The sequence below is a fragment of the Nelumbo lutea genome, chromosome 4, assembly GCF_056320005.1.
Source record: "Nelumbo lutea isolate HS-2025 chromosome 4, American lotus-T2T, whole genome shotgun sequence".
Taxonomy (NCBI): Eukaryota; Viridiplantae; Streptophyta; class Magnoliopsida; order Proteales; family Nelumbonaceae; genus Nelumbo; species Nelumbo lutea.
In genome coordinates this window covers 49,581,518-49,605,323 of record NC_142687.1, presented here as the reverse complement: position 1 = coordinate 49,605,323, position 23,806 = coordinate 49,581,518, and the positions used below count along the sequence as shown (strand labels likewise).

The 23,806-nt window shown below is 37.9% G+C and overlaps 1 protein-coding gene across 2 annotated transcripts in view; it reads left to right on the top strand.

Moving 5' to 3' along the window:
- Positions 1-23,806, top strand: part of LOC148855672 (RING/U-box superfamily protein) — a 66,978-nt gene that overhangs the window by 25,481 nt on the left and 17,691 nt on the right. For both annotated transcript variants that reach the window (XM_088985647.1, XM_088985648.1), the window contains exons 3-6: positions 25-217; positions 3,757-3,923; positions 4,054-4,228; positions 17,937-17,998. In XM_088985647.1, the coding sequence (XP_088841773.1) occupies positions 25-217; positions 3,757-3,923; positions 4,054-4,228; positions 17,937-17,998 (597 nt within the window). The remainder of the gene's footprint in view (positions 1-24; positions 218-3,756; positions 3,924-4,053; positions 4,229-17,936; positions 17,999-23,806) is intronic.

Here is a 23,806-nt window from a genome sequence, read left to right as displayed (position 1 = left end):
TTCTTTGCATATTTTACTGGCCAGTGTTTTTAACCATTTACTTGATGATACTCCATTGCCTGCCAATGAGGCATCCTCATCCGTTCTAGTTGCAGCCTATTCTCATCCATCCTTACAGAATGGCAAGGGGGTCATTGGGGGAGGGAAGCCCACAATGAACTGTGAAGTGGAGAAGGGCTTATTAACATTGATTGCCTCAGATAGTCCTGGTCTCCAGGTAAATTGGCTTATTTATGAATAAAATATTCTAGATATGAATTTTCTTTTGATAGCAGATATTGGCATTGATATTTAAGTGTTAATATTCCATTTTTCCGTAGTAAAATAAAGAAATTTTATTAAGACTAAAAAGATTACAAAGATATCTTGGGTGATGAGGTAGCATCCCAAAACAGAATAAATCAAACACAAAAGAAAAAAGAAAGCTCCAAATAATGATTCCCCATCAAAGGAAACAATCCCAAATAGCTGATCTGAAAGAACTTTGAATCTCGGCAAATTCTGTTGGACTATAATCCAATCTAGGACTAAGTTCCCAACAATAGAGTATACTCTCTCTATCCATCTGGGAATTCTCAAATATTCTATTGTTTTGTTTGTTCCAGATGCACTAAATGGCAGCAAATGGAACACTGCTCAAGAAAATCTTTGCTTTCTTGCTACTTGGATTCTTGGCCATGATGCAACAATGTCACTTGAATTTGAAGGCCTCCAATCACTTCTTCAAACAAGGAAAGGAAGAAACCCTAAATAAATTTAGAGTAAGTGCATGAAATAAACAGATGCTTTGAATCCTTTTCTTTGCTGAAACACAGACAACAGATGCTAAGAAACTAAAAACCCCTCTTCTTGAACTGGTTGATAGTGACGACACTGTTCATTGCTACCAGCCAAATAAAAGCCACAATCATAGGAGGAATAAAGTTACCCCAAATGCTTCTTACCTCAGATCTTTCAAATCAGATTGACCATTCTTGTATTCCTTATACCACGTAGCATCAAGCATTTCAAATGGAACCAAACATTCCTCTATAACTCTATTTCCCTATCTAGCAATGGTCTTCAGAATTTAAGGAACGGAACTACTCTATGATTCTTTATTTATATTAATATTCTTCTCACTCAGCCTATACAACTTCAGGCAGATGTCACACAATTTACCAGTGCCACACCTATTATATTCCCACAAGTAAATACTAAATGCATCCCAACTTTGAATTTTGTCAAGTTGAGGAAAGCTTGCTGAAATTTGTAATTATCATTGCGGGGAGGGATGACATGGTTATGCTCTCAGCTTTGTATTAAAAGATGTATATTTTCTGTTTATATTAATGGGAATTTATTTCTTTATTGCTGATCCAAAAAAAATCTTGCTCAAAAGGCATGCGATTCCCTTCTGACCGGTACTCCATATGTAGAGGCAATGTAAGTAAGAAGAATTTATCTATTCTTGGGAAATGGCTGTAGAGGTTTCCAGTGGAGAATGAAAAATTATGGCATAAGATTGTGGGTAGTATTCATGGGCTCTCAGAGAATTGTTGGAATGCTTGATTGTTGCATAGAGCTATTCTTGCTTCACCCTAGAATGCCATCCACAGTATTCTTCCCTTGTTTCTCACTCACATCAGATATAACCTTTCCTCTGGTAACAAGAATAAATTTTGGGATGATCTCTTAATTGGGGAGTCTCCTTTGAAAGACTTGTATACCTTTCTCTGTTCCCTTTCCAACCTTAAAGACAAACCTATTTTCGAATTTCTTTTACCTTCTCTCTTGCCCCCTAGGTTTGATTGGAAGTTATTCGGAACTTGGGTTTCAAGAGGAACCTTAGGGATTCTGAAAAATTCCTATTTCTAGTCTTTTGAAATTGTTGGATGGGGTGGTTCTTGATACATCTAAGGGGGGTAGCCATTTGTGGGTTCATAACCCTACTGGTAGTCTCTTGTGGCTCCTTTTTCAACACTTTGGTGATTGCTAACCCCTTTGGGTCCTTTCCTGTGAAAGAAATGTGGTGTGTTCCTCTTCCTCCTAAAGTTGGTGCCTCTTGCTGAGTAGTCTTACATAGAAGTATTAATGCATGCGGCTTGTTGCAATAAAAAAGGAGATCCAATTGACTTTTATCTCCTAACTGGTGTATCATGTACTAGTTGAATGGTGAGATTGCATACCACACGCTAATCTCTCATCCATTTGTTTGCTGTATTTGGAAAGAGTTTCTTGCTCTTTTTTGGGTGCAGGTGGAATATCCTTGTTAGGTTGGAAAGGTTGTTTGATATGTTTTTGGTATCACCCCCATGGAAACATCCATGATGAATTGGTGGCCAATTCATCATCTCATATTAGAGATAGAAGAAGGATTTTATGGACACCACCTACCCCTCAAGAAATTAAGATGAATTTCAATATCTGTGGCATTAGAAACCAGAAATTTTAGGAGTTAGAGGAGTGTTTATACAAGCAGATAGTGGTGTTTTAGCCCTCTATTCAGGCTCAATTGGGTTTGGGGACTCCACAAGGTCAGAGGCGTTGGCAGTGCTATACAGGCTGGCCAAGACTCTCCAATGTAGGAATATAATAGTTGAAGGAAACTCCACAGTAATTGTGGGATGGTTGAAAAACAATAATCAAGGAACATGGGTATATAGATATTTACTAAGACAAGTGAAGAAGTTGGCTGCTGATATGGTGGTTTCGTTACAGTGGGTGCCTAGGAGTGTGCATAGCATGGCTGATGCTTTATCTAGGTAGGTGGCAAATAGAGATCAAATGTTTTGGGGGAGGTTTTAAGGGAACTCTTTGGGTGTAGACAGCTTTGCTAGTCTACTTTGTATCTGTTCTGTTGTACCTGTAAATATTGTTTGTAATCAATAAAGTTTTACTTGTTATTGACATGGTTCACAATTTCGACAATATTTTGTGAAATTTCCCAGAAACATCCCATTTTGCTAAGTGGCAATGTAAAATCTTTCAGGAATCTTTTTTTTTTACCAAATATCCCCATTAAGAATTTTTTGTTATTCCATTAAAATCATCATAATTTTTAAAAAATGTTTTCCTAAAAGAACCAATGGGGAATTGGTCATTGGACAATTGGCTTTCTATTTTGATATCATTCACTTACTAAGTCACTAGAATTCAAAAGAAAAAGAAAAATGCATTTAACTACACAAGAGTATTTTCAATCTAATGAAAGCTTATAGTAGCAATAAGGGCAAAACTCAGAATGAAAAGTAATTGACATATTTAAGGAAGAGAAGATGGCTAAAGACCAAAAGAAAGACAAAATTGAAAGATGCCTATTATAGTCTCTTAATTTTCTCCTGTTTGATTTATAATGTTCTTTGTTATGGCTTTTTGAGCCTTAAATATGCAATTATATTTTTTTCTAATGATTTTTTGATGGTTTATTAACTGATTCTATGTTTTTAGAAAATTATTCTGATTTTTTAGATTTGTCAAATATCTTAGCGAAATTTCTCCAACTCTACATGGCGAAATGTCCATCAATATTGAAATTGCAAACCATGGTTACTGATAAAAAAATCAGTTATTATCCATTACTAATTACAAGTCCTCTGTTTTTACTATTTTAGTATGGTATATTATTGTTATTGTTATTGTTACAGTTATTATATCGTTGTTGTTGTTATTATTATCATAATCATTATTATTGTTATCTACTTTCAATATTATTATTTGACTTTTTTTGGTTTATTGTGATCTTCAAATCATTTTTTCCAGTTGTTTCTTGCATAGGTTTGTGATCCCAATAGTCGTTGGTACCTAGCAGATGGTGGGTCAGGTCCTGGGGATCTTTTGCTACTTACTGGCAAGGCGCTTAGCCATGCTACAGCTGGTCTTCGCCCGGCTGCTTCATATAGGGCTGTTCCTGAGTACTCTTCTAGCACCGTTAACAATGGAAGGTGTAGTTTCTTTTTTTGCTTTCACTAAGTACTTGTGATGCATCAATGAAGCAAGTTGCAATTGTGCCCTCAACATGTTCCATTTATTTGATTAGAATCTACCTGATGGAAGCTGGCTTTGTGCTTGTAGGACATCACTGGCATTTAGGCTCATGCCCCAGGGTAATGCCATATTAGATTGTTCTCCTATTGCAGCAGCTGGTCATGTAATTCCCCAGAGCTATGTACCAATCTCTGTTAGCCAATTCATGGATGACCTTTCTGCTGAGGATGACATAGTGTGCAATCGTCCTGATAATGCTTATGTAAGTTATACCTTCAAACAGAAAACATCTAGACTAGTGAAGGAAAAGGAAGTAAAAAGAGATAGCAGTAGTTTTCAATAATAAAGTTATCAAAGTATCAACTAGTCATTTGAGGGCCAGGTCAACTGCATCACTAGCTAGTCAGTTGATACTAATAATGCAGTCATCTGGGACGATTAAGCATTAATTTGTTATCCTAGTCAACTACAAACTTCTTTTAAAGCTTTATTTGTTTATGTTTATCTCTAATTATTTAAATTATAGTCAACTAGTGACTTATTTTCTAGTTTGAAAGAGGGTACTGCAGGAGACTCACCCAACCAGAGGTCCTCCCAAAAGAGAACCCTATTGGCACCTCCCAAATCAAAACAAGTAAAACCGAGGAAATTTGATTATACCTCATATTGCTTTCCAGGGAGAATTTGAAGTGGAGAATGGTGCTATGGCTAACTTTGCATCCCAATCATTCTCCTGCACACCATGAATGCTTGCAATAACCCTGTGCCATAGTCTATCCTTTTCAAGGGGAAATCTCCACAACCAATTGCCTAAGAAGCTGTATTCGTCAAGTTTTTGGTCTCATTTCTGAACACCCATTAAACTTTCTTTGTTTTCGGCAGCCAACTTATCACAATTTTGAGTCTGCTTCAATTACAAGTTTTTCCACCCCCATTCCATAGCTTTTTCACCCCTACACTACAAGAAATTAACTTCCTAACTATTTTTTTTTTCACCTCCCTCAAAGTGTGTCTATTTCTAGGTGCCTTGTGTTCCATTCTTTAGCCAGCCTATTACATTCTTAGAATCCCCTTCAACCAAAATGCTGCTCAAATTCATTCTCTTACAGATATGCAAGCCTTTATTTATATTTCTATAGCCAGCCTATGAACTCCCCAGTTATATTTCTTATCATCCCCAATACCTATCAGTCTTGAATTTCCAATGCTATTACCATCAAAGTATAGCTTCTAAAGGCATTCTGATGGTAGAGACCAAACCCTTGACCTTATTGATTTAGTGACAGAAGATTCTGCCACCTGCTGCCAGCCCCTTAGAATATCTTCCTTTGAAAATTTCTCAGTCTTACAATATTTTTACCCACTTTACTACCCTCCACTTAATGGTGTCTATTATTTCCTTTGTTTTTTTTTTCATTAAAAATCTGATTGCTCCTCTCTTCCCAAATGGGATCATAAGGTAGCCACTCTTGTACACCTCCAAGGTTTTGCTCCTGTTTGTCTTTAGTTGAAGAATTGTTTTGTTTTTTATTTTTTTTGAATAACATTTCTATATTCCCCGGTGAAGGCCATCTACTACCAAAAAGAGACAAGGGTCTATCCCATACACTAGACGTATAATTGCAGGAGATTAGTAGATTAAGTACAGATTCACTATTTGCTTCCCAAAGGCCACACTTACGAAGACTAAGAGAAATACAACAATTTGATCTCCTTTTTTGCATGGTATCACAAGTGTTGATCTTCATATGACATGCTTCACAACAACAAGCCTTAATTAAAAAACAAAAAACAAGCCTTAATTCTAGGAGGGATGGGACCATACCAAATGGACTTGAAAGGAAAGGAATATGAAATGGAAGGAGTAAGACGGAGTTCTTTGAAGAAAGAAGCACAAGAGAATTGACCTGAAGGGGAAATAGACCAAAACGTGAGAATCAAGAGTAGATGAGTTAGCTTCAAGCATGCAAATCTAATATTCTGTTTTTCAGACATCATTGCAATCAAAACAATCATCTAGTTCAGCAAATCAATTAAATAATTCTTGTGGATCATCATCTCTAAAATTTGGTATTTCCTTATGCCTTCTAACATTTTTATTAATATTATTCTTGTAGTCAACGTTATTATGTCTATTTTCTACCACCATCTTCTCAATCAAGTCAAACTGAGACCTTTGGTATGGTTTAGAATTTTTTTTTGAAGGATCAATAGAAAATTTTCAATAAACTGAAAAAGAGGTACAGTACAAAACTTTTGGTTGTCAAGTTGACAAACCAAGCAAAGATACACCACTCAAACTGAAAATAAATCTTCATTACAGGGCTGTAACTCAGAGTACTCCAAAAGTTTTCTAACTAATCAGATTTGTTCACTGTATCGAACTCTGGAAGCTGTAGCACCCAATCTGATATTAGATTACTCACTGCATCTACTGGAAGATCAATGGTCTGTTCCTCTCATTCCATATAGACCAGCAAACTGCAAATGGAATGAAGCTCCACATGATTTTAGCTTTCTTGCTTCCTCTGAATTTTGGCCATTTGGAGAAGATTTCTGCTGGGGATAAAGGTTGAAAGACACTAACCCCGAACAGAAATGAGAAGAACTTCCAAATGAAATTTGCTGCACTGCAAGAAAAGAACTGGTGAAGTACTGTTTCCTCCTCCAAGTTGCATAAGCAACAGTAGCTTGCCATGTGAAACCCTATCTGTAGTAAGAATGCTGTCATGTGCTACCAACCAGGCAAAAGCCTCAATCCTAGGGGGTACCGGATTACCCCATACGCCTTTTATCTGCTCTGCCTCCACACTTTCTCTTGTTAGGGCCTTATAGAAAGACTTCACTGAAAATCTTCCTTCTTTGCACTCTTTCCACCATAGGCCGTCTCCTGTGCTCGTAGAGATACTTGTGCCTTCTAATTTCTCCAACAGAAGAATACATTCTTCAACTTCTTGATCAAGTAAAGGTCTTCTAAATTTTGGGGACCAAATCAGCTGCTCCCCTCTCCATACATAGCGCTGATCGATTGTGATTTGCTGCTCAGACAACCTGTATAACCTTGGACAAACCTCACAGAATTTCCCTATCCCAAGCCATTCATTTTCCCAAAACCTCACTCTTGACTCATTCCCCACTATTAAACTAACCCGACCCCTGAACTCCTGATTAAGGAGGCGTTTGGCAAGTCTTTTTAGGAAGATTTTCCAAAAGTTCAAGACCTCAAAAGACTGATGAGCTTTCACAGGTAGATCTTCAAAGACCAAGGACTGTTTGGTAGCAATTTTTTTAAAGATCTTTTCAAAAGCTAGAAAGACTGAAAGACTGTTTGGCAAGCATACATGTTGGTCCCTCTTACATACATGTTAAATGTTATGTGCAGGACCCAGTAACACATTCAAACATGCAAATATTACTTGTGGGTTCCACTTACACATTTACCTACACAAAATATTAAAATGGGCCCCACTCATGCATTTCTCTATGTAAGATGACAATGTAATTCTATTTATACATTGATCTTTGTCGATGCCATTCACACAGTAGGTTCTACAGTCTATTAAGATCATTGCCAAGAAGAGCTTGTGCAAGTTCTGGATCAGTCTATAAGTTGTATAAACACCAGTTACAACAAAGACTTGTAAATCACAACAAAAATAAGGTTCAAGAAAACCAATGACAACTATGATACCCCTGGTAGGACTAAAGGATTTTGGGCAGTATTAGCATTGGATATGATACCCCTTCCATTTCTGGTGTGACAAGAACCCAAGAGCTAAAGAAGCCAAGAACCCAAACCATAAGAGCCTTGTATGATGTCTTTTTATTTTTGAAAACTTCTCTTGTTCCTCTCTTTGCAAATGTCTCATACAATTGTATGACCTATACAAGCCTATTGACCATAGAATACCTATTCAAGAACATGTCTCTAGTTCCTTCTGGCTTTAGGAGTTAGAACCAAGAGAGTTTCCATGAAATTCAACTTGACCTCTTGAACAAGTTTCATAGAGAGATGACAGAAAGTTAAGGCAAAGTTCTTAAGGAACTTTACAAATTTTGTTAAGAACTTCTCCTCAACTTTCTATTTCTTCCTTGGCAGTGTCACAGATCTTAGACCAACTTTATTCCTGTGGTTGCAATTCATGTTAATTGAGATGGATCTATTTCTGATTTGGTTCATTAGGTTACAAATGATCCTAATGCAACATATTGAATGGCCATTAGAATCAACATTAATTAGAAAATGTTAAGGCTGATGGGGAATCTGGCTACTTCCTAATAGATGTGCTCTTTGTAAAGCTGATGGGGAATCTGGCTTCCACCTCATGGTCTCTTGTAAGGCTGCTAAAACTGTTTGGGAGTGGGTTTTCTCCCGTTTTGGGTGTTCTTGGTATCCTCCGGAGACTGTCCAAGGTTTGTTTTCTCATTTTTTCAGCTGGCCTAGGAAGCGAGGGAAGACTATGTGGAGGTGTATTAGGGCAGTGGTATGCTGGTCATTGTGGGAAGAAAGAAACACACATTTTTTCCGACAAGGAAAGAGCATTGGAAGAATTGTTAGATCGAATCCTTTAAGGGCTGTCCACTAGCTAAAATCTTTGGAGTTGTTTTCAGATTTTCCTGTGGATGATTTGCTAAGAAACTGAAAAGAGATTGCTTCCAATGCTAGATGCAAGAGGACTCTTTGTCCGTTTTGGTCCCCTCCCCCCTCGGGCTTTATAAAGCTGAATTTTGATGGCAGCAGTGTAAGGAATCTAGGGCCCTCTAGGATTGGAGGAGTCTTTAGGAATGAGGAAGGGATTGTTATTGTTTTATTCTCTGGCCCTATTGGAGAAGGTGCTCTTTTAGGGCTGAGATCCTTGCAGCGCTTGAAGGAATTCAAAGAGCAAAGGAATTAAATATCATCCGTTTGATCCTGGAAGGTGATTCGAAGGTGGTGGTTAGTTGGTTGAAAACAGAGGACAGTGGTTTGTGGAACTTTAACAATGAAAAAAAACAGTTCTTATGGCTGGGTAGAGACATTGAGATTCAGTACAGCTGGGTGAAGAGGAGTGCCAACTCATTTGCGGATGGGTTGGCCAAGCAAGGAGTGAATAGGGAGTTTGTTTTTTTGGGTAGTTTTTGATCTTTTTTCTTTGCACTCCCTTTGTTTTCTCCTTTTGGGGAGCTAAGATATTTTATCTCCCCTTTTGTATCCATATTCCCTCTTTTCTTTTAATTTAATGAAGCTGGTGTTATTGATAAAAAAAAAATTAGAAAATGTTAAGGCAAAGGAAAATGGCTATATATACTCTCCTAAGACCATTATGAAATACAATTTCTACAGTTCTCTTCTCATTCTTAAAAATGTAAGAGACTCTTACACATTGATCTTGTATCAATTGTGTAGACAATTTACAAGTTAAGAATTTTATCTCTTGTTTAAAATGATACCATCTTTTTTTTTTAATTCTAGAAATTAATCAACTGTTAATCGAATACCTGTTGCATCCAAATTCAGATTCTTTTCTATGCAAATCAAACTTCACTGAATTTCAACTTATTATTATTTTAAAATTTAAATCCTATTAGAGCATCGAAGATCCCCTATTCTAGTCCAAACCCTTCAACCTGGCAAGATAGATGCTGCTATAGTTAGTGGATGATAATCATTTATGAGCGTAAATATTTAACTGGTAAATTTAATTCAAAATTGATGTATAACAAAAACCCCATGGCGACTTCTTCTTAATGTAGTTAATAGGTAAGTTAATGTAGACTATATGACAACAAAGTCTAACAGTTCAGACCTTGCAACAAGTTGATTAGAGCTTTTTTTTTTTTTTTTGCTTTACTTTGTACCCAGCCTCTCACTTGGTCAACCTAAGGCCTTTTTTTTCCAGGAAAGCTAATTCTAAAATAAAACACAAGGAAACAAATTCTCATTTAAGTTAAAACATCAGTCAGAATCCAATGAAGCCTGACAAGCATGGAGGTAGTATGTTTCTAGCTGCCAATATTTGTGCCTTACCACCACATAGGCCATTAAAGAATGAGTAGATTCCTCCAGTCAACCTAAGGGCTTTCAAAAAAACTATTTATTATTTACAACCAAAATTTACAAGCCAACAACTCATCTAGGCTTATCTGAAAGTGTAGGAAAAAAATAATTTGTTGTGACTAAATTAGGATACGTAAACTATTCATTATTAATAGTAAGACCTAATTTTTCTCTGCACTATTTACACCCACATCCAATACCTATGTATTATTATTTGGATCCACCTAACATCCAATCCTAAAGTCAATTAAATAGTTTATAGTTGGCCTGTGATTGATTATTATGGGAGAATCCTATAACTGTAGTAATGGGTGATTTTAACTCTTAATCACCTAATCAGTAATTTCATTCCTAGTCAATGTTAAGATTGATGCAGTTGATCACCTTCATATCCACCTTTACAGGGTAAGCTGCTCAATTCAATCACCCAAGTATGCTGACTGGAAAAGAATGTTGTTGTATCAATCCCTGCTTTCAGACTTTGAAAACTTTCTCAAATTCCTTAGGTTGATTTGTAACTTGATTTACAATGCTAGCACAAATATATAGGAAATTGGAAGCTGGCTTTGTTTGAAGGCTAAAGGTTCTTGGGATTGAAGTCATTTAGATATTTAGGTGCTCAGTTAGATTAGAGAAGATTTGCTACTTAGGAATTATTTTTTGGTTATGCTATATATATTGGTTCTATCGGTCAGTTAGATGCATCCATTCACCAATCACTGCATACGGTGAATGGTTCCTAGAATGCAATATTTACCCTGTTCTACTAAAAGGTATCACTGCATAATGGTTGATTATACATTTAAAATCCTAATGTTAACAAATGTGAGACCCTAACCATTAGGAACTATTTGGGCATGGAGAGATATGCATTTAAATCCCTAATGCATCAATGGAATCTGAAAAAAAAATATGAGAAGTGGCAGTTGATTATACCTGAACATAATGAAGAATGGAGAGTATGGATGGAAAAGGAGAAAATGGTGAAGAACCTGAATGGAGAGAAGAAGAAGAAGAAGTTAAGAAAAGGAGAACATACCTTCTATGCTTCTCAGTCAAGTCAGTGAGAAGTTTCTCTCAGTCAAATGAAGGAGGTTTCCATCGACCCCTTTCTAAAATATTGCTAGACGTATTGGGAAGCTGAAAGCCCGAATAGGCCATAAGCTTCACTTGTAGCATTTTAGATATGGACCATTTTGAGATTTTACAGTCTTTTTTAGGTCCTGTCTTCTGGTCTACCGGCCTTTCACGACCCAAACAAGAAAAGACCAATTTTTGTCTACTGGGCTTCTAAAAGCTCACTAGATCTTCCAAAAAGGCTTGCCAAACAGGGCCTAAATCTCATGATCCCTTTCCAAACGCTTACCCCGTAAGAACCCCTTACTTCTCTTGGTTCCCTCCCAAGCCTTACTACATATTTTCCAACTACTACCCTTCTCCACAAGGCTCCCCCTCCCTTTCTTGTCCAAATCTCCCAACCATTTCCCTAATAACACCTTATTAAAAGGTTCTGTCCTTCTCAGCTCTAGCCCCCCACCCCTTCCCAAAGGAAATCCTTTTGAATCTTCTCAATTTTCATAGCCACCTCCTTAGTAACCTTGAAGAATGAGAGATAGTAAGTTGGTAGGCTAGAGAGAACACTTCTTATATGTGTAATTCTGCCTCCCAAGGAGAGGCATTTAGCTTTCCATCTGTCTAATCTCCTCTCAACTCTCTCTATAAGAGGGTTCCATATATTACCCGCTGCTGTACTAGACCCCACTGGCAGCCCAAGATACTGGAATGGAAGTTCTCCAACCTTACAACCCAATATACCACTGCAAATTGCTCCATCTCCTCCCTATTTAAATCTCCCACCCCTACCAATGAACTTTTTTCTAGGTTCACTGTCAACCCAGTTAGCATCTCAAAGTTGGCCAAGATGGCTCTTAAGTTTTTTTTTTTTGATAATTGAAGAGGAATTTTATTAAGACAATATGAGAACTGTTACAATCATCTTTGAGAGGCACGAGGTGCGACCTCCCTTAAAGAGTGAAAATCACATAGCACTATAGATCAAGATTACAAGGTATCCCAGTACAAGTGTTCCCTCAAACACCTTGTTTAACAAGATAATCTGTCATAGCATTTGCAGACCTGCCAACCCACTCTATACTAACATTCATGTTTATTAACCAGCTGGCCATCTTTGAGAGTTCTTGTAGCACCAAATGACTGAGCTCGGATCTGTTAACCAATCTACAACAATCTTGGAGTCACCTTCAATTTGAAGGTTCTCAACACCAAGATAGCTCTTAGGTTCAATATTTGGTTTACTGAAGCATCTAAAAATATTAATGTGTCGTCTGCATATTGAAGGTGAGAGATACATGGACCTTCTGCTCCTACTTTAAAACCTTCTATCCAACCCCTTTGGACTCCCTTCTTCATCAGGAGGTTTAATGCTTCCATTACTATTACAAATAGCAAGGGGGAGATTGGATCCCCTTGCCTCAACCCTCTAGAAGCTTGGAAAAAGTCAGATGACACTCCATTAATCAGCATTGAAAAAGAAGCTCATGAAATACACCAATACATCCAGCCCCTCCACCTCTCCCCGAAACCCATCAATCTTTGCATCTCTTCCAAAAATCCCCACTCCTTGTGGTCGTAGGCCTTCTCTATATCTAACTTGCACACTAATCCCGGCCTGCCACTTCTTAATCTTGAGTCAATACATTCGCTTGCCACTAGTACCCCATCCAGTATTTGCATTACTTCTACAAACGCCATATGAGATTCCCCTACCACCTTCTGAATCACCCTTTTTAATCTTCTTGCCAGCACCTTTGCCAATAGTTTATATGGACTACTTATTAAACTTATCGGCCTGAAATCTCTTATGTCCACTGCCCGCTCTTCTTCTGAATTAGTGAAATGAATGTGGCATTTACCCTTCTGTCTAAAACTTTGGATTCCCAAAACTCCTTATATATCTGCATAAAGTCCTCCTCTAATATGTGCCAATAGCTTTTAATGAAGTTAAAATTGAAGCCATCAAGACTTTGTGCTTTGTCCCCATTTAATCTTCTTCAACGCCCCCTCACCTCTGCGGCTTCAAACTCCCTCTCTAGCCACCCTGCTGCACTGTCACTTAGCCGACTTGGTTCTAAATCTCCCAAGGTCACCAACTCCAATTACTTCCTATGTACAAGTCCTTATAATACTTCATTACTTTTTCTTGAATTTTACCCCAAGTGTTAACCACCTCCTCCCTTATTTGAACCCTCGAAATTACATTCCTTCTTCTCCTTCCATTTGCAAAAGCGTGAAAGAATGATGTATTCTTGTTGCCCTCTCTTAACTATAGTGGTCTAGACTTTTGTCTCCACCTTGTCTTCTCCCTCAAGATTAAGTCTTCTAGCTCCCTTTCCAAAGATGCCATCTCCATTTTGACTTCCCTTCTGTAATCTCCTTCTTCTTTAAGTCTTTCTAGACCCAAATTGTTTAAAAAATATACCATGCCTATAGCCTTGGTCACTTTGTGAGAGGATAGTGATTAAGCGGCCTTTCTTTCAACCATCTTTGCTCCAAATCATCTAGAGCTTTGGCAAAGCTCAACCAGCCCTGTTTTTCTTTTCCTTCTGGTATGCAAATTATGGTAGGTGAACATACCTCACAAAGTTGCGTGAAAGCACCTCTGCTATTGCATTTCTTCTCCACCATGAAGTTTTACTTCTTCCCTTGTGCGTTCAGCATAGTTGTCAAGGCAATGCCAAGGCGACAACTAGGCGACAAGGCGCCCTTGGAGGCTCGCCTCGCTCAGTCGCCTAGAAGTTTTGTGTACTGTCTTATAAAATACTTTTATATTGTTACTTTTTTGAGATTATAATTATAAAATAGGCATTATTAAACAAAATTATTCATTTTTTGTGTTTATAAACTAATTTATTTTTATTATTTCCTTATTTGTTAGGGTTTAATCAACACAAACATTGCTAACTACTTTATTGAACCCTCAAAGACTTCAGAATTCGAACCAATATGTAAGGGAAAAACTTAAAGTTTTGTCTAATCAACACATTTCTTCCTCCACTTCTTCTTCTTCCACCTTTTCTTTTCTTCTTTTCCTTTAACCAAAATAGGGGTTCAGTCTCCATATTTATTGAATTTTCTTTTCTTTCTTATTTTTGTTCTCATAAATATGTTGATTTTCTAGACATAAACATGAAGTTTATAATTTTTATATGAAAATTATGGATAGTTATTAAGGAAAAATGGTTATGGAACCTAGGGAACTACCTAGGATATGTATTTTTCACTTAAAAAAATCCATCACCTAGGCGACTAGGCGACAAGGCGCCCCCCATCGCCTAGCCTTGCCTTGGCGCCTTGAAAACTATGGCGTTCAGTTCGCCTTTCCAACCTAGTTCAGTAACTCCATGGAATATGTTGTTGAAGAAGCCTTTTTTCCAAACTGACGCCTCCCTATTTATAAACACCACAAACCTTTTGTTTTCTCTAATCTTAACCACCAACCCTCCTCCTATTTTCCAGTAGAAATCTTTTCTTCTCCACTTCCAATATTTTCCTCCATCTGTTTGCTGGCATGAAGCCCGCCTTTGTTTTTCTTCCTCCCTCCCCTCCACTAGGAGAGATATGTTCACCTACCATTCTTGAAAGCCAGGAAGTCCCTTTCCCTCCAAGTTGACTTGGTCATTTGTCCTTTGAGTCGTTGAAAGCTATGTTTCCTGATATATTTAAGTCTGTGTCTATTTTTGGATTGCAATGTCAAACTTGTCAGTTGAGCAAACATTGTAGAACAAATTTTCCTTCGAGTAATAAAAGATCCATTTTGCTTTTCCATGTTGTGCACTCTGATGTTTGCAGCCCAGTGAACATACCCATTGAGGGTGGATACAAGTATTTTATTAGCTTCATTGATGATTTCTCTAGATATACTTGGATATATCTTATGCATTCCATAGAAGAGGTACCTAGAATTGTGAAAGAATTTCATCACATGATTTTTACTCAGTTCCATGTTGAAATACAAACTTTTCAATTAGATAATGTGAAAGAATACTTTCATCATGACCTAGATGATTTCTTTGCATTTCATGGATCTCTTCATCAAAGCTATTGCGTCAAAACACCCCAATAGAATGGTGTTGTAGAAAGGAAGAACTGACATCTTCTTGAAGTTGCTTGTAGTGTGATGCTACACATGAATGTTCCCAAGCAGTTTTGGGTTGATGTTGTGATGGCTACGACTTATGTCATCAATCGCATGCCATCTTGTCTCTTACATTACAAGGTCCCACATCAGCTCTTGTTTCCTCAATCTCCTTTGTTTTCTATTCATGTGTGTGTATTTGGCTACAAATGCTTTGTTCATGATTTGCCCCCAAATCGAGGTAAGTTGGACCCCAAGTCTATCCCATGTATTTTTTTTTTTTTGGGTTACTCATCCTCCCAGAAGGGCAACAAATGTTTTAATCTTGTCTCTCGCAAGTACTTTGTCTCAATGGATGTGCCCTTTTTTGAGTCTGGTCCTTTCTTCCCAGCCTCTCCTCAGGGGGAGAATAGTGTGGAGGAGAGGCAAGTTCCTCAAGTTCCACTTCCTTTCATTCCTAACTCTACTCCATTTCGTGTTATTTTGAGGTGTTGTAAGGGACATCTGAGTTCAAAGGGTGTGGAGTAGCCAAAAATTGTGCATGCAACATTATCTGACATTTTGACTCCTTGGAGGCATTATCCAGGTACTCTTGTTCCCCTTGATGTTACTAAGCCTGTTGCTATTGATAATTCTAGTGATGACCTTAATGTTCCCATTGCTCATAGGAAGGGTGTTAGATCATGTACTACTAAACACCTTATTGCCCATTTCTTCTCTTATGAAAACAGTTCACCCTTGTTTCAAGCTTTTTTGATTACCATTGGTTGTCTCTTTATTCCCAAAAGTATTGTAGAAGCTTTGTTTATCCTTGAATGGACAAATGCAATAAAGGAAGAAATTTGTGCTCTAACTCATCAAAAAAAAAAAAAAAAAAGAAATTTGTGCTCTACACAAAAACAACACTTGGGAGTTGGTGGATCTTCTTGAAGGCAAAGAGCTAGTGGGGTGTAAGTGGGTATTTATGGTGAAACATAAGGCGGATAGGACAGTTAAGAGGTATAATGCCAAGTTAGTTGCAAAAGGGTACACAGAGGTACCCTAAAATGAACTCTATTCGGATCATATTATCCTTGTTAACTTTGACTAGGAGCTTCATCAACTAGACATTAAAAATGCTTTCCTAAATGGGGATATAGAAGAAGAAGAAGTATATATGATTCAACCTCCTGGGTTTATAGCACAAGGGGGTGAAGGAAAAATTTGCAAACTAAAGAAATCCCTATATGGGTTGAAGCAATACCTTAGGGCTTGCTTTAGCATATTTTACTTGGTTCGTCAACAGATTGGGTTCAAGTAGTGTCAGTCTAACGATACTCTTTGTTAGAAGGAACCAAGAGAAGATTATGGCCCTAATTATGTATGTAGATGACATAGTAAGTACGGGGAACTAGGACTTTGAGATTCAAAAGGTGAAAGAATCCCTAGTTGTGCAATTCGAAGTTAAGGACTTGGAACAGTTACGTAATTTCCTTGGAATTGAGATTGCCCATTCTCAAAAGGGCATCTTCATTTCTCAAAGGAAATATATCCTAGATCTCTTACAAGGTACAAGGAAGTTGGGAGTAGAGCCAACAAATTCCCCTATTGATGAAAATCATAGACTTGGTGATTGTGCTAGAGAACTTGTGATAGATGTCAAGAAGTTTTAAAGTTTGGTAGGAGGACTTCTCTACTTTTCAATGACTTGATCGAATATAGCATATGATGTTGGTGTCCTCAACCGGTTTATGCATGCTCTAAGTATTTCTCATTTGGAGGCAAAAGAGAGAGTCTTTAAATATCTAGGGACTGGTATATTGTTCAAGAAACATGGCTATATGAAAATGGAAGTTTACAGAGATGCAGATTGGGATGGTGTAGTTGACGATAGGAAGTCTACTGATGGATATTGCACCTTTGTTGTTAGAAACTTAGTCACTTGGATAAGCAAAAGACAAAGTGTAGTGTTCAGATCTAGTGCTGAAGTTGAATATAGAGCATAGAGCTACGGGCTATGGCTCGTGGGGTTGTAGAAGTGCTTTGGGTAAAAAATTGAATTGGTGAATTGGGTATCTTTGTTGATGGTCCAATGTCCCTTTACCGCGACAAAAAGGCAGCCATTAATATTGCTTCCAACCTAGTTCTTCATGATAGGACTAAGCATATTGAAGTTGACAAGCACTTTATAAGAGAAAAAACTTGAGAAGGGTGAAGTGTGTACCCCTTACGTCAGTTCCAAGGAACAACTAGTAGATGTCCTTACAAAAGGTTTACGCTATCTGCGGCACAATGAGTTGTGTGACAAGTTGGGCATGATTGACATATATGCTCCAACTTGAGGGGGAGTGTTGAAATGTGTTATGTATTGCTGCAGGGGTATTTTTGACTTTCCTATCCTTTTTTTTGTAAGCTGTCACCCAAAGTATAAATACTAACTTATGTGCCACCAGCTAGTAACTTTTGGAAAGGAACTCTTTTCTTCTCTTCTCTCCTGTCTCCTCTCCTTTCTTCTCCCTTTTCTACTCTATTTTTCTTTCTTCTTGCTGGGACTATAATTGTCAAAATACCCTTATTGTAAAAAGGATACAAAAGCACATGTAAAGTTTTGGTTTATTTTCTCCTGCGTCCCTCTTAGATTGCTTCTAAGTTCTTTATCTGTGCCTTCTTTCTGTTATGATTAAATGCAATTCTTTTCCTCTGATGTGTTACTTTGGTAACTTAATGGGAGAAGCGCCATTTATATTTTTTTTCAGTAGAAGCACCATTTATATTAGCAGCTATTTTTTTGGTCCACAGGATGCTCGAAATAATTTGAACAAGGAACCATCATTGAGAAGCGTCCTTTCTGATCCATTATCGTAAGTTGAATTTCCCTTGTTAATGTTTTACATTTTGTCACTTTTTTTTTACTCGAGGTATCTTGGTCTTACTTTTTAGCTGGTGAGTGGTGAATACTGTTTTTGCATACCACTTGAACCTTAGTCCTTTAGGTTTGAAATGAGAGGTTTCCTGACAACTAGGCCTAGTGAAGAATGTTTTGGTACTGAATTAGTAATACATTATTTACTTTCATGAGATGAGGATGTAACTAAATGTGAATTATATATCTTTTGATCTTTTTCATGAGGGCAGGAGTTGTCGCACTTGTATGTTAAATAAAGGTGGCACCACTTTCACTGTTTCACCTTTATGACATTTTTATGGATAAAGAGCAAAAGGAAACTTGGGAGGAATTGGACACAAGTTGGAAATTAGTTTCTAATAATTCCATTACCTATAATATTTTTGAAGGGAGAAGCACAATCAAAGCACAAAGGGTTCCTGGAGATTGAGGCACAAGGTGAGGAATGGGTCTGCATGAAGTGAGATGCCACATTGTTTAAAAATTAAAAAACTATAATTTAAGAACATGCAGATCTAATTCTGAAAGAAGTAAAATATTTCCAAAGCTTATTATCTTAATTGGTTGCATTATGTCTTGTTAACAAGAAGCTCCTTGTCATACATAGGTTAAACTCTCTGCTGTTTAAACTCTCGGTATCATAGCTACAACATGCAAACGTTTTCTTTATCTTTATTATAAAAAAAGACAATGTCAAATGTGGTGCACTTGGGTGGAGGATTATGTCTTGCAACATAGCCTTGCATGTGAGCCAATGGACAATTGGGATAGGGGGTACTGATAACCCGCTTACAAAAGGGATGCTGGAGCTGGACATATTGTATATATATTCATTCTTTGATTCTTTATTAGTAAAGTTTTACCAGTTACTCATCAAAATAAATAAATAAATAAATAATGAGCCCGTGGACACCTTTCAGAACTCATTACCCCTAATGGTTTAACTTATTTCTTGATCACAGAGAGGTAATGATGGTTTTCCATCGGCTACTTCAAGGTTCTAAGATGTCTCTAAGTTATTTGATATAGATCAAAGAAAAACAGAGGTGTGAAGCATGGAGGGGCAAGGGTTTTGTGAAGCAAGAGATTGAAGGCAATCATTGGGGGTTGAAGCAAAAACCTTTTCATTAGAGGAGATCAGGAACAGTAGCATGACAATTATTAAAGTCAGAGAACTTGGGGAAAACTTTTATTCTCTCGGATGATGAGACTATTGTTTGGCAAAAAAACTTTGTTGAGGGAGCTATACATCTCAACCTGAGAAGGGATTGGAAGAATGAAATCTTTGGGTGCAAAAGGAAATTTAGGGCTGAAGAAAAGAGAACAAGAATGGAAGATACCTGTATATCTTGGAATTCTTCGGGGTAAACAAAAAATGGAATCTGAATGCCAGAAGATGAAAGGAGTTTGGGGTGGTTTGGGTTTGCAGGAGTCCTACAGATCTTTCTTGACTACAGAAGGCAACTGAAAAAAGAAGTTGATCGAGGTGTGAACAGTAATGCAGAATGAAGAAAAACAGAGGCTGTAATGGCAGTAAAGGCGGGATTGCAACCGCTGAAGGTGATGATAAATATTGAAGAAAATATGTGGGAATCGGCCTTAGTTATTGCCATCCAAAGGAAGCGAGAGAGTTGCATTCACACTAGGAACTTTCTGTCACACAACTTCAATTGCAATCTGGTTCTAAAACCATTTGCAAGCTGTTAGTGGAAATATTTTTTTAGTATAATTTCTCACATAACATAATTCATCCAATTAAACTAATAACTGGGTTTTTTTTTTTTTTTGTTATTTGGGTAAGCCCCGTTTAGGAAATCACGTAAATATTTCCTTAATTACATCTCTGCTAGGGGTAGAGAAAACAGTTTGATTCTAATTCAGAAGTACAAATGAATAGACTAAACTAAGTATCACTTTTCTACAGAATTTTCCTTTGAAAATTCTGGTATATATATATATATATATATATATATATATATATATATATATATATATATATATATATATATATATATATATATTCTCTCTTTGTTTGAGAGAAAACCAACAAATAAATTGTTAGAGTACACAAAACAGGGGTATTTGGGTCATTTGGGTTTATCTATTTGAGAGTGAAAGGTCTTTTTTATTTATGTGTCCCATCACTTATGAGGGACAATATGGTCTTTCTTGTAACTATGTTATTGGAGATAAATACAAGTGGGTCGACTAGAGAGCACTGATTTTCCTCTACTGGCCGAACCCTTCTTCTTCTTCTTCTTCTTCTTCTTCTTCTTCTTCTTCTCTACTGTAACCTAGGACTAAATAAGGTTTTCACATGGTATCAGAGCGCATGTAACAAGTTCAGATCTGCTCGTCTTGCTCTTTTATTCTGGTTTACCCAGTTTTTTTATCGCCCTCCTCTCTAAGGTTTTGCAGATTTCTCAAGAACCACTGGGAGATTAAGGGAAAGGTTGAAAAGGAGTGGTCATTTTTCTCTGTAGGAGGCCTTCATGCCTCCGGTTTGTGGTGATTGGTAGGAAGCTCTCTATTCGATGGTATGAAGAGAGCAGGTTCGGGTGAACAGCAGTGTTCAGCTGAGTACAAGTTGGTTCTGCAGAGTGCAGTGTAAGTGTTTGGTTTAATGGCTGAGTGATTTCAACCCTTGTATTTGGTGTGTGAATGGTTCTGCAGTGTGCAGTATAGGTGTTTGATTTAATGACTGAGTGATTTCATCTCTTGTATTTGGTGTGAGTGGTTCAGTAGTGTGCAGTACAGGTGTTTGATTTAATGACTTGAGTGATTTCAGCTTTTGTATTTGATGTGTAATGTGTATTTGAAGAAGTTGGTGGTGCTGAAAGTGAGATAAGTTTTGTGGAAGCGCGTGATGTTGTGTTGAATATTTGAAGGTGAATACTCTACATATAGCAGTTATTTCTTTGTAAGGTAAGGTGAATTAGTTAAGATGGCATCGATTGGAGATGGGAATGACAATAAAACATGTGTTATGATTTCTCTGGATTACCTAAATGTTCAAATGACATCTATTAAGTTGAATGGTGAGAATTATGTCCCATGGGCAAAATCTATGGAGGTGTTTTTAAAAGTCAAGAAAAAAGTAAAACATGTGAGAAAGGAGAAACCCTCATCTGATTCTCTAGGGTTTAGTGACTGGGAACAGGAAGATGCACAAATAATGACATGGTTGTGGAATAGCATGGAACCAAAAATTAGCGTGAACTATATGTTCCTAGATACAGCTAAAGAAATCTGGGATCATGCTAAGAAACTGTATTCCGGACAAGACAATATAACTAGGGTGTATCGGTTGTACCAAGAGTACTTTAATATGAAGCAAGGTAGTCAAAGCTTGGAGGAATACTATGCAAGTCTGAGGAATATCCGAAATGAGCTCAATGTGTATAATCCTCTGACACAGGATGTTCAGATTCAGCAACAGCTGAGCAACTTGATGTGACAAGGTTTCTGGTGGGTTTGAAGGCTGAATATGAGCCAGTCTGAGCACAAATACTGGGGGGGTCTGCTCTTCCCTCACTTGAAGAAGTTTCTACCCGTCTTAGGAGGACATCTATTGAGTCTATAGAGCATTCTTCTATCTCAGACAGATCTGGTTTTGTGGTGACTAGAGGGGGAGGCCGTGGAAATAGAGGTGGTGGTGGTGGTCGTGGACTTCTAGGCAATTGTGGTGGTCCCATGTTTAACCGTGCTGGTGATCGGAGTGGAGATCAGGACTCAGGGGGAGGTCATGGTAAAGGAAGAAGTAATGCCCCTAGGAAGTGTACATACTGTGGATTAGAGGGGCACACAGTTAATTTCTGCTATGATTTACATGGTCTACCCAACACTTGGGCTAACCATGTTGTGATTAAGGGTAGTGGTACAGCTACTGAAAGTCGGCAAACTGACCCGATCCCCTCCACATCTACTGGTGTTTCTGGGAAGGAGATGGTGAGTATTCCCCATACAGTATATGAGTAGTTTCTTCAAACATCTTCTCAGCAGAACACAACTACCCTTGCCCATTCAGGTATGGCTTGCTTGGCTTCCAAGCCTTCACACTGGATCATTGACTCCGAAGCCTCGGACCATATGTCTGGGACTCCTAATGTATTTTCTTCTCTTTTTCGGGCCTCCACATCTCAAACAGTTACTCTTGCTAATTGTTCTACATCTCCCATCTATGGTGTTGGTGATGTTGATCTCTTTTCCTTGTTTTTATCATCTGTTTTATATGTCCCCAAGTTCCCTTTTAACCTTATGTCTGTTAGTAGATTAATCAAGTCACTTAATTGTTCCATAACCTTTTATCCCTCTTCTTGTGTGTTTCAGGATCTCAAGACGGGGATGAAGATTGGTGGAGGGCATGAGGCAGGTGGATTGTATTACCTTGATGGTGGTGGCCCTCTAGTAGCTTTTCAGTCATCTCTTACTCCTCTTCAATGGCACTGTAGACTTGGTTATCCTTCTCTCAAGGCTCTAAAGTTGCTGGTTCCTTCCTTGAGTCATCTTTCATCTTTGGATTGTGAGTCATGTCAGTTTGGGAAACATCATAGAGTCTCTTTTAGTCCAAGAGTTTATAATCGTGTCTTGAGTCATTTTTCTTTAGTTCATTCTGATGTCTGGGGTCCGATCAAAGTGATGCCATACAATGGCTATAAGTATTTTGTAATTTTTGTTGATGACTTTTCAAGGATGACATGGATTTATCTTATGAAAGATCACAGTGAATTGTTCTCTATTTTTCAAAAATTTTATGCTGAAATACGTACCCAATTTGGTGTTCACATTAAAATTCTTCGCTCCGGTAATGCCAAAAAGTACACCTCGATACCATTTTAGCAATACTTAGAGCACTATGGGATAGTTCATCAAACTTCTTGTGCCTACACCCCACAACAGAATGGTGTAGCTGAACAGAAAAATCGACATCTCCTTGAAACTACTCGGTCTTTGATGCTTAATATGAATGTCCCAAAGCATTTTTGGAGTGATGTTGTCCTCACATCCTGTTTTCTCATCAATTGGATGCCCATGTCCATCCTTGGAAGTCAATCCCCCTTCTCGGTGTTGTTTCCCACCTAGTCTCCGTTTTCTCTCACCCCAAGAGTCTTTAGATGTGTTTGTTTTGTTCAAAACTTGGGGCTTGGTTTAGACAAGTTAGATGCACAAGCTACTAAGTGTATCTTCCTTGGCTACTCAAGGACTTAAAAATGATATAAGTTCTATAACCCTAACTTCCATAAGTCATTTGTGTGCTTTGATGTCACTTTCTTTGAATCGGTTCCTTTTTTCCTAGATACTGTGGTTTCTTCTCCTTCCCCCGTAGTTCCTCTTCCTGTCCCTGTTGCGGATCCCCTTCCCGTGGTTCCCATTCCAGTTGCAGATTCACCTCCATGCTAATTACTACTAAGAGGCCACCAATCAGACAAGTGTATACTCACAGAAGAGCACCGACCCCTCCTCCAATTCAACCCTTGTTGACAGATCCTGTCATTGCTTCTTCTCCCTTGGACCTTGATCTTCCTATTGCCCTACGGAAAGGTAAACTCACTTGTACTTCTCATCCTATTTCACACTATGTTTTAGCTGCTCACCTTTCTGCTTCTCATCGCAACTTTATATCATTGCTACCATATGTTTCCATTCCCAAGATTGTCTAGGAAGCCCTTACTTCCCCAGGGTGGTGGCAAGCCATGGAAGAGGAACTCTTTGCTCTACAACACAATCACACGTGGGAACTCACTGCTCTTCCTCCTGGTAAGCA